Source organism: Gavialis gangeticus, unplaced genomic scaffold, assembly GCF_001723915.1.
Source record: "Gavialis gangeticus isolate Ggan-Ray unplaced genomic scaffold, GavGan_comp1, whole genome shotgun sequence".
NCBI lineage: Eukaryota > Metazoa > Chordata > Crocodylia > Gavialidae > Gavialis > Gavialis gangeticus.
The window spans coordinates 104789940-104805179 of NW_017729031.1; the positions used below are offsets into that span (position 1 = coordinate 104789940).

Here is a 15240-nt window from a genome sequence, read left to right on the forward strand (position 1 = left end):
TATACTGTCAAGAATCATTCCACAGCCTTGTTGATTGCTGCACTCAAATTTATTTTCCCCAAATTAAAACCCCATGTGGCCTCGGGGAACACACAAAAAAATAATTTTATTTTATACAACAGCTGCGTTTCACACAGCAAACAATAAAAGCTACAAGAAAGCAGAAGACATCATTATGAAATGCCCAAAGTTACTTGCATACAAACTCAGAATGAGAAACATAAATATAAATGGAAAGAAGTGTCTTTTATCCAGACGCTAATTCAACGTACCAATTAATCTACCTGAATATTAGTTAAATAAAGAAAGGTGATACCTTAGATGGGATTTTAATGGTGAAAGTCTGAGTATAAACTTAGATATCAGTTCACTGTACTCTAGTATATAGTATTATATCAGTCTGGTTTGGAATCAGTAAAGACACATCCATTGCCAACAGTTCCAAGTGTAGGTTTCCATAGGACACAAAGTTCTCCTTTTAAGCCAGAATAAACTGAGAAGGCAGAAAGATGCTCTCAAATCTGAGATTATCCTCATATCAGTTGCAAATGAAGATCTTCTATGTGTTGCACTTGACACTCTGAAGATTTTTTTTAATGAAAAGACTAAAGTCAAGCCCACTCGTAGCACCATTTCACTGCTCTGCTGCTCCTAAGCAACTGCTGCTGTAAAACAGGGGTTTTCAACCTTTTTGGATCCGTGTACCCACAGCAGACAGACATAGGTGGAGGGGTGGCACGCAACTGAGCATGGAGCAGCGACAGCCGCCACATGTGAGCTTCCCCCGCCCCCCACATCTAGCCGGGTGGGTGCTGCCTGCATGGCAGCGTGCCTGCCCGCCTGAGTGCACCCTCTAGGGACTTCAAGTGCCGTGGGGGGTACACGTACCCCCGGCTGACAACCACTACTGTAAAAGGAAGTGGGTGGCTGACTATGCAGAAGGGATAACTATCCAGGAAAAAAGTTGCTGGTAACCAGCTGTTGCTTTTACCAAGTATTGCTGCAGATATGCATTAATTGAAGTAAACCTATTTTTAAGCCATGAAAAAAAGCAGCTCTCTAAAAGAGGTATTGCATAGCGGTGCCAATGAAGTCCATGTCAAACCACCACACTGAGCAGCTGGTAGCAAGAGTCAGTCTACTGTACTCCAAAGAGACAACAAGTGATCACTCTGTATTGGCACAGTTTTCTTGACATCTAATCACTTACGCCATTGTTTCATGATGCTAGTGTTGCTGCAGTACATCTGCCATCTATTTTCCTCAGATGTCACCAGCACCCACTCTTGCCATTTGTTTCAGTACATCAAACACCGAAGATTTCCATTTTCCAATGCAAACGTATTCCTCATCAAAAGTTGCAAGTTACAATACTTAGATGGGGTGCAAACCATGCAGAAAACAATAACTATATACTATACCTGCACAGGGCAGGCCAGACAGGGTTGTAATAAAGTTTATACATCAGCTATGGAATGTAAAGTAATTGTGTGAGAAATCTAAGCAGAATTTCCCAAGACATGCTTGTATTGCAAATATGACAACCTTAACAAGTACAGTTCCATACATTTTACAAGACTTTTCCTGCTTCAGGCAGGGGTTTGGACTAGATGACCTCTTGAGGTCCCTTCCAGCCTTACTTCTCTGTTATTCACTATGTTTTTACTATTGCTTTATAACTTCAGATCTGGACCATTTTAAGTGTAGCACTGTATCCACCATGTGTATTTGAGCTGCATCTGCTTACTCCACTAAGCAAGATATGGTTTTAACTTAAATTTACTTCAGTAGCTCTGCAAAGATACCAGAGGTGCTAAAGCGTGAGTATGTGTCAGTGCAAGTATAAGCGAGCTAGATTATCTTCTGCCTCTTGCAGTAACAGAATCATTAATTCTAATCACAGAACCAAATTTTACCTTCACATACAGTAGTTCCCAATCTGTGGTACAGGTACCACCAGTGGTACACAGACAACCTGTCAGTGGTACACGTTAACAGATTTATTACAATTACTTTATATGACAAACATTTGCTGGTGGTATTTAAGGTTGTATCATTTTAAATCGATAGTGCACAATCTGTCAGAGTTTGAGTACAGTTACAAACTCCCTGTTTTCCATTCAATTGAATAGGTGTTATTTGAAACTGCTCAGAAAAAAGATGCTAAGTAAAAAAAAAAAAAAAAAAAAAAAAAAAAAAAAAAAGAAAAGAAATTTAGTCTGTAAATCATTTATTGCTTGATCTGCAAGTCAAAAGACAGAACACCTTGTGTTTTCAGGCATTTGCAGTGATGACTTAAAAAATTCTCTTATGTACAAGGCAAAATTGGATACAGGATGTGGTGTTCCAGAAGTCAAGTCAGTCAGTAGCTTACTCAGAGTATTTCCTCTGGAAGTCAACACACAAATATAGATTCCACAATGCCATTTTACTTTCAGAGCACATATACATTTATGTCTCTGGGTGTTAAAACAACCTAGAGACCACTAAAAATAATAGTCATAAAAACAACATAAGAACTAAAATTTACTCTCCTCCACTGTGTGCTTTCTTGACAACAGGCTGAAAGTGACAGATTTCACAACCCTGTTAAGAGATCTGATTATGCCTTCTTCAGGAAGAGTTGAAGAATGCTTTGCATTCAAAAGTTTGCCTAACTTTATCCCAACTATACAGCTGATCCAAAAAGCTATCACCCCAAAAATCCAACCACTCCATCCAGAAAGAGCACAGACCATCTGCAGACACTTCCTCAGCCTGACAAAGGGTATTTGTGCCCGAAAGGTTGCTAGGAAGAACTTTTCCAACTATGTGCGTTGCTCTAATAAAAGATACCAGATTTCCCCAAAGAGCCTTGTCTCTAACTATGATTAACAATTCATTGGATTATTGTTCAATTAAATTTACTTAATATTAGCCAGAGTACAGTGACTTGTCTAACAATTCTAAGGTGGCTTCCCAACAGCGTAGCAGTCTCCATGCTTCAACTGCTACAGACTCCTCAGATCAATTTATCATATCAAAAGTGTATCATATCTGGGCGTGGCAGAGCACTTGCCATGCCTGCCACTTTAAGGGCCGAGTCAAGGAGCCAGCAGGTACTTGATGGCAGCAGCCATTTTGAGACCCTAGTATATAAAGGCTGCAAGCCTGCTGCTGCCAGCCGAGGCAGAAACATTGCCTAGCTGAGCTGCAGCAGAAACAACCAGGTGGTAAGGACAAAAGCTTATGGGGATGACTAGGAGGCTCTTTGTCTTGGGTATGACCCAAAACTGCACCCTACTGGAGATGGATGGCCTGGTGGGACTCCTGGCAGCGACGGAGTCCCCAGGAAATGCCAAGCCAGTTACCACCCTGGTGAAAGGCCACCTTAACCCCTAGCTTCCACAACACTGTGGGTACAAGGGGGCTGGGCACAGTTATGGCCACCTGAGCCCAAAAAAGGGCGTAAGATCCAGGTGGGGCCAGGCACGGCTGTGGCCACCTGAGCTCCCACAGGGGAGGGGAGGGAAACCCCAGAGCCCCAAAGGTAGATGTGTACCCCCAGAGAGGAGGTGGCAGTGAGGGCCTAGAGGGGGTGTGCTGAGTAGGGCTGAGGGTCAGCCTGAAGGGCAGCACATGGGCCAACCCCTGGAGAGCAAGTTGAGAGATGTGTTACAGAGGGCTGGGAGCCCAGTATGTGGGGCTGGGGGCCCAGCGTGTGTTTTATGTAAGTTCGTGTAAAGCTGCCCCAGGAAGGGACAGGGCAAGCTTGGCCCAGGTCAGGAACTTGGCTGGCCACTACCCAAGTGAGGGTCATGGGAGGGGCCCAAAAGACAGTACGTTTGCCACTCAAGGTGTGATCCAGATAAAGCCTATGGCTCACGGGAGCCACTCCAAGAGGGAGCAGGGCAGGATTAGCTGTCAATGCAAGAAAGAGACCCTGTGAGAGGGGGTGCAATGCAAGAGGCCCTAGTGAAAGGAGGGCGGAGTGAATGTGTGCGTGTGAAAGAGGCCTGACAGTGAGGGCTAAGCTTGACCTGCGTCTAGGCCGGGAGCATAACGACACGATGGATGCCATCTGCGAGGCTACAGTGTGGGGCAGGTTCAGAGCCACAGACAGCATCCCCTGGCATCGGGACATGTACAGTAATCGGCAGTCTCCCACATTTTACCACCCGTTTTGAGAACAGCAAAGTTGTGGCAGGCAAGACTGGGCAGACTGCCCCATAGACAGGTGGGCAGGCCGGCATGAGATACAGCCTTGAAAGCTGCCCCCTATCATGCTGGGATTAATCAAGAAAAGAATCGCTGCACTAGGTACTGTTTAGATGAGTGGAAGAGCAGCTTGTGGGTATAAGGATGAAAAGCTACGAGACAGAGCAAAAGGTTTTATGCAAACAGGAGTACAGAAATAATCATTCTTCCATTACTGGAAAATAATCATCCAACACTTGCAAACATTCTTCGCAATAACTGGTCAGTTCCTTAAAGTTAACTTCTTTGTATGCTGCTTTACAAAGCCAATTGCCAATGAAACCAGAAAACTGGCACAATGTACTCGAAGCACAAAATATATCTTCCCAAATTTAAAAAAGGGCTTATGAAAAAACCCATACAGAAGAGTACAGGCCACAAATAAAGCTACATATCACTGAAACATCATAAGTTCCTTTAATGCACAGAGTGCTAAGACTCAGAAAAACAGCACCACTGCTCACCCACCTCACAGAAGTTAGCAAGATTCTTCCTAGTGTTTGTAGCACAAGACAGATAATCTTACTATTACACATCTACTGATGGCCTCACATAGGCATAACTCCCAAATCAAGCTGATTCAGTTAAAGGCTGCACATGAAATGTGTGCCATAGACAAATGAAAACACACTAAAGTTCTTCATGGAGAAGGAAAGCAGAGGTACTAGGGAATAAGAGGTAATTGGGTAAAAGTGACGTAGCTATGCCAAAGTAACTGACAAAATGGTTAAAATTGGACAAAATCCATTACTTGACCATATACAATCATGTTCTCTCATTCCCCTCAAGTTTCATATTTTTATTCCAATGCTTAATTTTAGGTCTGTTTTCAAACTTAATGTTCTCCCTCTAAATCGCGTCTCTAAATCAAGAGAGGAATTACTGGAAAATCACAGAATTTAGGCAAATAATCCTAGAAAATGATCCTTAAATATTTAAATCTGATGGCCTCCTAGACTATGCTTGCTCTAAGTATTAGAGCAGGGGTGGGTAATTATTTCAGCTGGAGGACCACTTAAGTTTTGGTAAGCTGCTAAGGGCTGCTCACAATTTTTTTTAAGATACCATTTTAACAAATTTTAGGTTAAAAACAAACCGTATACTAAAAATCAAAAGATCTACTAGCTATAACATTTTAAAATTGCTTCAAAAATAATTTTGTCTTGATTTATGTTTTTTTTGAGTAATGCAAATGCTTCTACACATACAATAACTCAAAATAAAGTCTTACTCTTATATACTGCATGGAATGGAGGGTAGGGCATGTAGGTGTGTGGAGGTAAAGGTTCACGTGTCGGGGGGCTGCATTCAAGCCAGGTCCTAGGAGCTGGCTGGGGGTGGGGGAAGGGAGGAACGGGAAGGGGAGCAGAGGGCACGTTCGGCAGAGCTTATCCAGGCTGTCCAGTGAAGGTGTGATCTGGCCCATGGCTGCCCCCACAGTGCTCCACATGGGGCCGAGCCCTGCCCACTTCTGCCTGGGGCAGCCCATGATGTGATCCCAGCTGGCCCAGCTCCACCAAGCCTGCACAGCTTTCCAGCAGGGCTGCTCGTGGTGCAGCTGCAGCCATTCGAGTACTGCTCAGTTCCCCCCACCTCCAGCAGCAACTCCTCCTGCCCCTGTTGTATTCTGGCCGTAGGAGCAGGCAGAGCTCAGCCCCATGCAGTGTCACAGGAGAGAGACAATTAATTGGTGGGTGCCAGCCCACAAGCCCAATCCAATCAGCTGGCAGGCCAGATTTTTCCCCACCCCTGTATTACAGCCATGTTCTGCCAACTGAATTAGCACCTTATTTACCAAGCTCTACAAGAGCAGAAGCTTGCTTTTGTTAAGGTCTTTGAGGCTAAAGAATCTCACAACTTTTCTGCTGTTAACATAAAACTAACTTTTCTGTTTTCTCAAACTGATATATTCCACACGCAGGCTAATAATGAAGGGGAGGGCAAGGAAGGGTTGTTTTTTTCAATACTCTGGCCAGCTGTTCCTGAAGATCACATATGACAATAGCAACTCAACAGAAACATTATTTCACAAACTTGAAAACCATTCTGCTGCTTTAAGAACCCAAGATCCTATAGAATAAGAGCTAACAAGATGCTTGGAAGGATTATGGTATTTAGCATTTTCAACTAATAGCAACACACACTTCCAAAAATTTCAAATTATATTTCAGTTAATTTTTTGCACTAGCAAGAAAAGTAACTCCTAATTATACAACATGTAATGACTAAATACTCATAACAGCCAGGGATTGAAAAATTCACTCACCCATGGCAAACAGGAAGCTTTCCTAAGTAAAATGTCATCAACTACTATAAAGTCTAAGCTTTTATTTCATTAAAAATTAAACCCTTTACCGTTATGGTTGTAAATATATTATTTGGTACATATTTTGAAGGTTAACACTAAAATGCCATATTTGAGTCTACAGAGGCAATTTTCATTGTCGCTTCAAGGTATCCTATAGACAACATCAATCTGCTCCTTGGCGGTTGCAATTTAATTCCACTTTTAGTAGGGAAAGCTATGAACAGTACCACAGGTGGGTACTGAGAGCATTTGATGAGTAGGGTCACAAAAAAGACAATCAGGGAAAGGAAATTAAGCAGACACCTTACACTGCAGTTAGAGATGAAAGACAAAGTAGAGGGAAGATGAGACATCTCCTCTTTTCCGGCAGCCAGAAGGAATTTATGAAGGCTTTCAATATATCCAGCATCTATTACCTAGTGGTTGATGCAAAAAGATGAAGCCATCAAGCTAAGTCTTTGCAGAGCACTATAACAGGAAGACCGCTGGCTTCCAGAAGAGGTGGGGGGATAGGGAAAGGAGAGAGCTGACCTGTCATCTGAGCATTTCTGCATCAGTCCCTTACTTGTCATATAGATAAACAAACATTCTAGTGACAAATCAATTAGGACTCAAAATTTTATTGAACATCTATCTAGATGGGACAGGAGTGATTAATAAAATGTGTTTTACTAAGGACTCAGCAGGGTGGCACCTTAGACCACCTATACATGTGATGGAGCTCTGCTCCGACGCGTGCTTATTTAGCATGTGCCAGAGCAGACTCAATTAAACAAATCTGCTGCTAGTCTGCTGGAGCATGCTAATTAGCATGCTCCAGCAGTCACTGCATCACATGTATTCAGCAACCCTGCTTTTCAAAATGGCAGCATGGGCACATTAACTAAAGCTCATTAAATGAGCTTTAGTTAAAGTGCCCCTGCCACCATTTTGAAGTGCAAGATGCTGAATACACATGATGCTGTGGGCACTTCAAGAAGAGCTGCTCTCAAAGCTGCTCTAATTAACACCCCCTCACACACACACATTGTAGGGAACATGTATAGAGATGATCTTAAAGACTAACTGGCTCACAGAGGCTTGAATAGGTAACTGCCTACTTCATAAAATGTACCTGTGCTATTGCCATTCTGAACCAGTTAATCTATGAAGTGTCACCCTGCCTTTTCTTCTACCTTACTTCAGGCTAACATGCCAAACTACCTCTCTAGATTTATTTAAAAGGAATATAGTACTGAGATCTCAAAGGAGAGGAGTAAGATGATGCAAGTGAGAGTGATGTTGCAGTGCATGTGTTGAGAGAGAGAGAGTGTGAGTGAGTGAGTGAGTGAGTGAGCGAGCGAGCGAGCGAGCGAGCGAGCGAGCGAGTGATCGATCTCCAGGTACTTTTCTGATGCGCTGTGTTGTTTTTTACAGCTTGTTGCTCTTACTATCACAGCACCATACAACACTAATGCTAAGAGAGATGAATTCCATTACTCCACTGCAACAGAGCTGTTAGCGGAGTTCTAAATGTCTATTCTATATTACTCCCACATAACTAGTACTGTAAATGGTACAAAGAGGGCCGATCTGATACTAGCTCTTAACTTGGGTCTCCAGGGCTGACAGAATTTAAATATCTTTTCAATTATAAGTTGAGAAAAATTGATACAGCTTTATTAACACAGAAATTCACAAAGCTGTGTTTATGAAGGACTTTTCAAAATAAAACTACACTTTTAAAAATGCTTAATTAAGAAGGACCACAAAAATGGTAACAGAAGATACTCAGTACAAATCTAAGAACACTACACAAATGCTTCACCTACATTAAAGTTAGAAGCCACTCACTCCTGCACTAGTTGAAACAACTTTGGTCCGTTTACAGCAAACTTCAAAGTAAAACCAGTCTGTTGCTACATGGCCAAGTGTGGGAAAACTGTTGGATACAACCTGCAACTTATTTACCCCATCAGCATCAAGTCTTCTATAATTATTTCCATAGGTTATTTTTCTAAGCATGACCTACTTTCAAACTAATTACAGTATTTCTTGCCCAGAAAAAGAAACTATCCTACATCAGGAATATCAATAATTGCATTTTGATCTTTTAAAAGCAATGTAAAGGGTAAAGATTGTGCATATAGTGGGAAACAATATGAATTTAGTTCATTATGTATAACTCAGAAATGCTGTTCATAAAAAAAAAAAATTAAAAAGCACATTCTAATACAAAAAGAATACAAAACATGCCAGATACAGGTCTTATTCAGTTTTGCTAAAGTTGTTTCCTCTATGTACATTTTTCCTGTGTTCCCTGAATGTAAAAATATTACACAATTGTCTCATGAGCAGGGATCCTGGTTTTCCTTGATTAAAAAAAAAGCAAATTCTCTGATTAAAAACCCTAAAATCCATAATTAAAATTAAAGGCCCCCCAACACACACACAGCCACCCTGGCCCTGCTTGTGCCCCTCGCCCCTTCTCCACAACTCCTGCCCCCTCCCCCCCCACCCTGCTGGAGGGGGCCCCCAGCTGCCATGGTCTATGGAGCCAGGGACCCAGGTCCACAGCCCCCTGCTCCCAACAGAAGGCAGCAGCTATTGGTAGAGGTGGAGCCAGCTCCCGGCTGCAGCACACACCCCCAGGGGGCGAGAGGGAACTGTGCCCTCCAGATCTTTTCAGGAGGTGGAGGCAGGGTGGTTGTGTGCTGCAGGCTCATGCTCCCCACCCTGCTGCCCTCCCTCAGGGCCTCTGCAGCACACTGCATGCAACCTGGCATGGCAGGACACAGCCGGGCCGTGCAGGAAATCTGCTTGCCCCTGTGAGCTCCACGCTGCCCTGGTGATGCTTTCCCTGGGCACAGAGACAGCAGTGAGGGGCACAACCCTACACTACCCACATTCACTGGGATAGCAGCACCAGGGCAGCATGGAACTTGCAGGGGCAAGCAGCTTTCCTACGCAGCCCTGCTGCTCCAGGTCTCACACGCTGCGCTGCAGAGGCCTTGGGGGAGGGCAGCAAGACAGGGAGCAAGAGCCAGCAGCGTGCCCCCACCCAGATCTGGGGGGTACAGGTACCCCCTGCCCCCCCAGGACTGCGCACTGCAGCAGGGAGCCAGCCCTACCTCCCACCCCTAAACAAGCCCCCCACAGTCCAGGGCTCTGAGGCCACACACTGCCCAGCAGGGCAGCAGCCCCAGCCCTACCCAACTCCCTCCCTATAGCAGTCTCAATCCCCGCCTCACTTACCTGCAGGGGCTGCTGTCTAGGCTGCCTGGGGCCATGTGCATATAGATGCACATGGTGCCCCTACCTGACTGCCCTACTCCCTCCCAGCCCCCTGCAGGCTGGAGCTATGCCAGCCTGCAGAGGTCTCGCTGCAAAACTACAAAATCCATGGGTTTCTCTGCTAAAATGAAAAATCCACATTTTACTCTAGTAAAGGGGGAAATCCAAGGTTTACTCCATTTTTCGGTGGGAAATGGAAAACCTGGATTCCAACTCCTGAGGCAGATACATTCTAAATAAGTCTCTATATCTACAGGAATATGTCAGACAACAGAACTTCAAAAGAAAACCAATGACTGAAATGCAGACTTCCACTAGTCAACATTAGCAAGAACTTTATGTAAATCTAAATGCATCAAGGGCCTTCTCGTTCAACCAGAGATCAAGGTGAAGAACTCCAGGCAGGGAAAACCTAAACAGATTATGTCTCTCTAAAAACTCATTAACGAGAAAACCAAAGAATTTTATACCATGGCTGCCTAAGCCTTTGTTAATTGCTTTACTGAGGGCTGCTCAGGATAGTAGGATTAACCAATTTACTCTGAGAAATCACTGACCTATGTGCAATTATTTCCGTGTTCTTGTTGAGTGTGAAACAAGCCCATTGGCTTTCACTTTTAGAAATCAGCACTAGCAAGATAAATTCACCAACCAAATCTATTTTCACCAATACATCACCCTCAGTTTGAAAGAACCAAGTCAAGTTAATGTGAGATCATTCCTTAATCAAAAATTGCTTAATACAAATTAGCTAAATTTAACTCTGTGTACCACAGAAACTAGTCTTGACATTTGCAAATGATTTTGACACTTCAGCCAAAAAAAGAGCTGCCAGAAGGCACAAGGGACTGGATGCCCATGATGGACAACTATAGTTCCTATCAGAGAGAGTACTGCTGCATTCATCTGTTCCAAATATGAAGATTTATTAAATCAATCAGCAGCTAGAGTTTATTTTCATTTGCTTACTAGAAAATGAGCAGCTAAGGAATTCATTAGTTTATGCTGCAAAACAACTCTCTTAAAACCAGTTTAAAAAACCAAGTAGAAGATATGGTATAAAATATAATACTTTACACACATTAAGCACTCTAGACATATCATAAAAGTGAACTGGCCATTGTTGTTCCAGTATTTCATCAGAAATTGATCTTTGAGACTGGATGTCTGTACTGGTAAAGGCTTAACTGAAACTATTTATGGCTATAAGAAGAAAAATAGTGGGAGAGTGTTCTTACTAGTGATTGTATGCTACCGAATGTAATTGCATTTCTATGATGTGAGATAGGCATCCAATCCAATCCGATCCAATGCATAAAGTCAGTGTTACATTCAAGGAAAAGAGAAAACTTAATTTTAAAAAGCAAACTATTAGCATTAATAAAAGCCAGAAGCATCGAAAACTTGGCATGGTAATAAAAATGTATGAAGTTCTAATGGCTATATTTCTTGGTTTACTCGATTCAAGCCAGTAAATTATGTACAAAACTCCTCTAAACCAAAAGCTTAGAACGTTGAGAGGTGTCAGGACACTGCAAAGAGCAACCTTAACTTGAGAACACTAGCCGTCCCAAAAATATTTTCAATGTCTAGAAGTTTTAACGGTCAAAAGAAAAAGCCAAGGATGCAAAACTTAGCTGAGAAGAACTCCACCGTGATTTACAGATTTGAAGCACACAACATGAGAGGGTCCTCACAAGAGAGGCTTCAACCATAACCGTTTTGTAGCATCCTTTGCCACCTTCAATCTTGTAGTCAGATGACATTTTAGAAGCCAAGTTCAATTCAGGTGAGTGTCCAGACATGTTTTGAAGATATCTAGAGTAGGTGATTATACCACCTCTGGGGGGAGTCTATTCCAAATCCTGGTCACTCGAATTGTAAAGAAGTTTTTCCTTATGTCTAATCCAAAGCAGTCTCCTAGCAATGTATGACCATTAGTCCTAGCCTTCCTCTGGGGAGCCCTGGTGAACAGACATTCTCCCAGCCCCTGATACGCACCCCTTATGTACTTACAGGCTGCCACAAAGTCTTCTCTGAGTCTTCTCTTCTCCATGCTGAACAGACCCATGTCTCAGCCTCTCATTGTATGGCCTGGTCTCCATACCTCTAGCCATATGCGTACCCCTCCTTTGGACTCTCTAAAGACTCTGCACATCCTTCTTGAAGTGCAGTGCCCAGAACTGGATGCAGTACTCCAGCTGCGGCTTCACCAAGGCCAAGTAAAGTGGGAGGATGACATCCTTAGTCTTGAGATGCTAGTGTTTGGTTTGCTTTGCTGGCTACGGCATCACATTGGTGGGCCATGTTCATTCTATGATCTATCAAGACCACCAGGTCTCAGTTGTGGTGACAGTAAGCATGGCACTGCCAAGCCTGGAAGCATGTTGTTTCTCCCCAGGTGGAGCACCTTACACTTCTTGGTGTTGAACATCAGGTTTTGATCCGCCCACCTTGCGAACCTGTCCAGGTCAGCCTGTATTCCTAGCCTATGTTCCAGCATGACCACAGCCCCCCATAATTTGCTTTCATCTGCAAACTTTGCCAGTCTGCTTTTAACACCCAAATCCAAATTATTTAATGAATATGTTAAAAATCATCAGTCTGAGTACTAAACCCTGAGGGACACCACTGGTTGCCAAGTGCCATGATGACTGTTCCAGCTATTATTACTCTCTCGGTCATATCTCGGAGCCAGTTTCCTAGCCACCAGACCTTGGGTTATTGAGGCCACAGTTCCCCAATTTTACCATAAGCATGTTGTCAGAGATCAAGTCAAAGGCTTTTCTGAAATCCAAGTATATGACATCAATCTCATCTTCCTTATCCAGGCAGCATGTTACCTGATCATAGAAGGAAAGGAGGATGGTCAGGCATGACCTGCCTGCAATGAAGCCACATTGGCTATCTGTTAGAATGTTGCCTTCTATTAGCCTATTGCTAATGGATTCTTTAATAACTTTTTCCAGGGACTGAGGTCAAACTGATTGGCCTGTAAATCCCTGGATCCTCCTTCCTTCCCTTTTTTTTTTTTTTTTTTTGTAGATAGGAACCACATTGGCCCTCTTCCAGTCTTCTGGAACCTCTCCCAAGTGCCAAAAGTTCTCAACTAGTTTTGCAATGATGTCAGCCAATTCTTTCAGCACTCTCAGGTGCAGTGCATCTGGTCCTGATGACTTGTTGATATCCAGCTGCTCTATATGTTACCTCACAAGATCTTTGGCAACTGTTGATGGGTAATTACCCCCACCTTGATTGTCCTGTATCCTTTCAAACAAGGTAACACCCTTAGACTGGTGGAATACTGATGCGAAGTAATTGTTTAGGAGTTCAGATTTCTCTTGGGTGTTGGTTGTCACCTGTCCCATCTTGTTCAGCAGGGGTCCAATGTTTCCCTTATTTTTTCTCTGATTTTCTATGTACTTGAAGAAGGACTTTTCACTGTTCTTGATTTCTGTTGCCAATCTAAATTCGGTTTACACCCTTGCTTTTCTAATCCTTTCCCTACAGATGCGGGCTATTGCTGGGTACTCTTCCTTGGCGGCATTTCCTGACTTCCATCCCTTGTTTCTCTTTTAAATTTCAGGAGGTCCATGACTTTCCTGTTGAGCTAAGGGGGTCCTCCCAACCCTTTTGCTACCTTTCCTGGTAGCAAAGCTTGCTACACAGAAAAAGAAAATATACAGTAACATGCAGTTTGGTTTCAACAGAAATTTGATATTGTCAAATTTACAAAAAGATTGGTGTGAAACAGAGGATGGATGATGTATATCTAGGGGCCCATCTATCCATACATATTAATGTGATGCGATAAACTCAGGCACTTATTGCACCAGAGTTGACTGATCCCAGGCATCACGTTTATACATGCACCCAGGACCACAACACACTGAGTTGGGTTGGAACAGCACTGGCTGGCAGGAGGCCTGGGTGGCCAGCCTGGCAATCCAGGGGTTCTCTGACCCAGCTCAACATGGTGTGGAGGGGCTAGCTGGGGCACAAAGATGCTCCAGTGTGGGGCTAGCCATCAGCCAGCTCCTGCACTGAAGCACCCTCATGCCCCAACCAGCTGCATCAATGTCTACATGTACATTGCTGTGGAGTAAAAAACAAAAACAAAAAAAAAACAACCTCTGCAGCAGGATAATGGTTATATTTACAAGTATTACTCTGCTTCAGAGCTTATTAGTTTACTCTAGCCTAATATCCCTGTGTCAGGGATGGGTGCTGTAAGATAGGTGCATAGCCCCCACCTATCCAACACCTTACTTAGGTAAGCTGTGGGGGAAAACGGATAATACTGTCACTACCAACCTCAGATGTTCTTCTCTCTCCTGCTACGTCTTGGTGTATGGTCTTAATTCTTGGGAGTTGGATGCAGCCTGGGTGACAACTCAGCTGGGTCTCCCAGGAGAGCTTTCTTCATGGGGCTCCTGTTCCCCTTACACCACCCTCACCCCATCCAAGATATCATATGCCTAGGACCTGGATCTTGCGTCAGCTGATGATACCATTGGCTGTTACTTGCTGGTATACTGAATGAGGTTTATCAGTTAAGCTCCTTCATTTGGGTTTCCTGAGAACATCTTTAAATCAATGCATTATAGGCTCCCAGTTCCTCAATTAAGAGGAGTCCGTTCGGAGTCTGTAGGACAACTACCTCCGATCAATTTGCCCCAGGTTCCTGAGGTAATCTATCTTGATCAGTCCATTAAGAGTCCCTTAAACAAACCAATCAGTTGATCTCAGTTCCTTAGTCCATCAAATGGAATCAGCACACAAAGTGTCCATCAAGATGATCCAAAAAAAAAAAAAAAATATGGAACAAATTCATGCCTGGTTCCTGGGTAAATCAACTCAAAATTATAAGGTCTCCAGTCCAGATGAGTTAAGGGAAGTCCATGAAGGAACAAAAAAAGGCAAATTATGCATGATTCTTAGTTGCAGTATTTAATAACGTCTTTTCATTTGTTGAATTTAATGTTTGTGATACATTTGTTCAGTTTTGTTTGTATTCTGAGAAAGTAGGATGCTTAGGATTTATAAGCCTATACCTGATTCATGTGAAGGAGAAAATATGAAGACAGTGGAGGTAAGGCAAACCAAAATGGGAACCAGAGATATGGGTCTTTGTGGAAGACATGAGCACAGGAGGCAAAAGTGAAGGGGGTAGTTAAATTATGCATCTTTGGCAGAGTACAGTGTTTGAGTGGAGCAGCACTTAGGCTAATAAAAGCTAGGCTGCACAGAGTCAGATAGTGAAAAATAAACAGGTTAACGATGGTGGCACAAGGATGCAGAATAAGCACCATAAGAGCACAGTATGCAAAACATATCTTGTGTATTAACACCTAACCATTCTTCTGCCATGATGGAGTCTCCTCAGCAGTGAAAGGAATTTGGCCATTTTAAAAAAGAAATAA

The 15240-nt window shown here is 43.2% G+C and overlaps 1 protein-coding gene across 1 annotated transcript in view; it reads right to left on the reverse strand.

Moving 5' to 3' along the window:
* Nucleotides 1-13185, reverse strand: part of ABI2 (abl interactor 2) — a 114854-nt gene extending 101669 nt beyond the window's left edge. The window contains exon 1 of the mRNA XM_019522908.1: nt 13025-13185. Within this exon, the coding sequence (XP_019378453.1) occupies nt 13025-13185 (161 nt within the window). The remainder of the gene's footprint in view (nt 1-13024) is intronic.
* Between the last annotated feature and the right edge of the window lie 2055 nt (nt 13186-15240).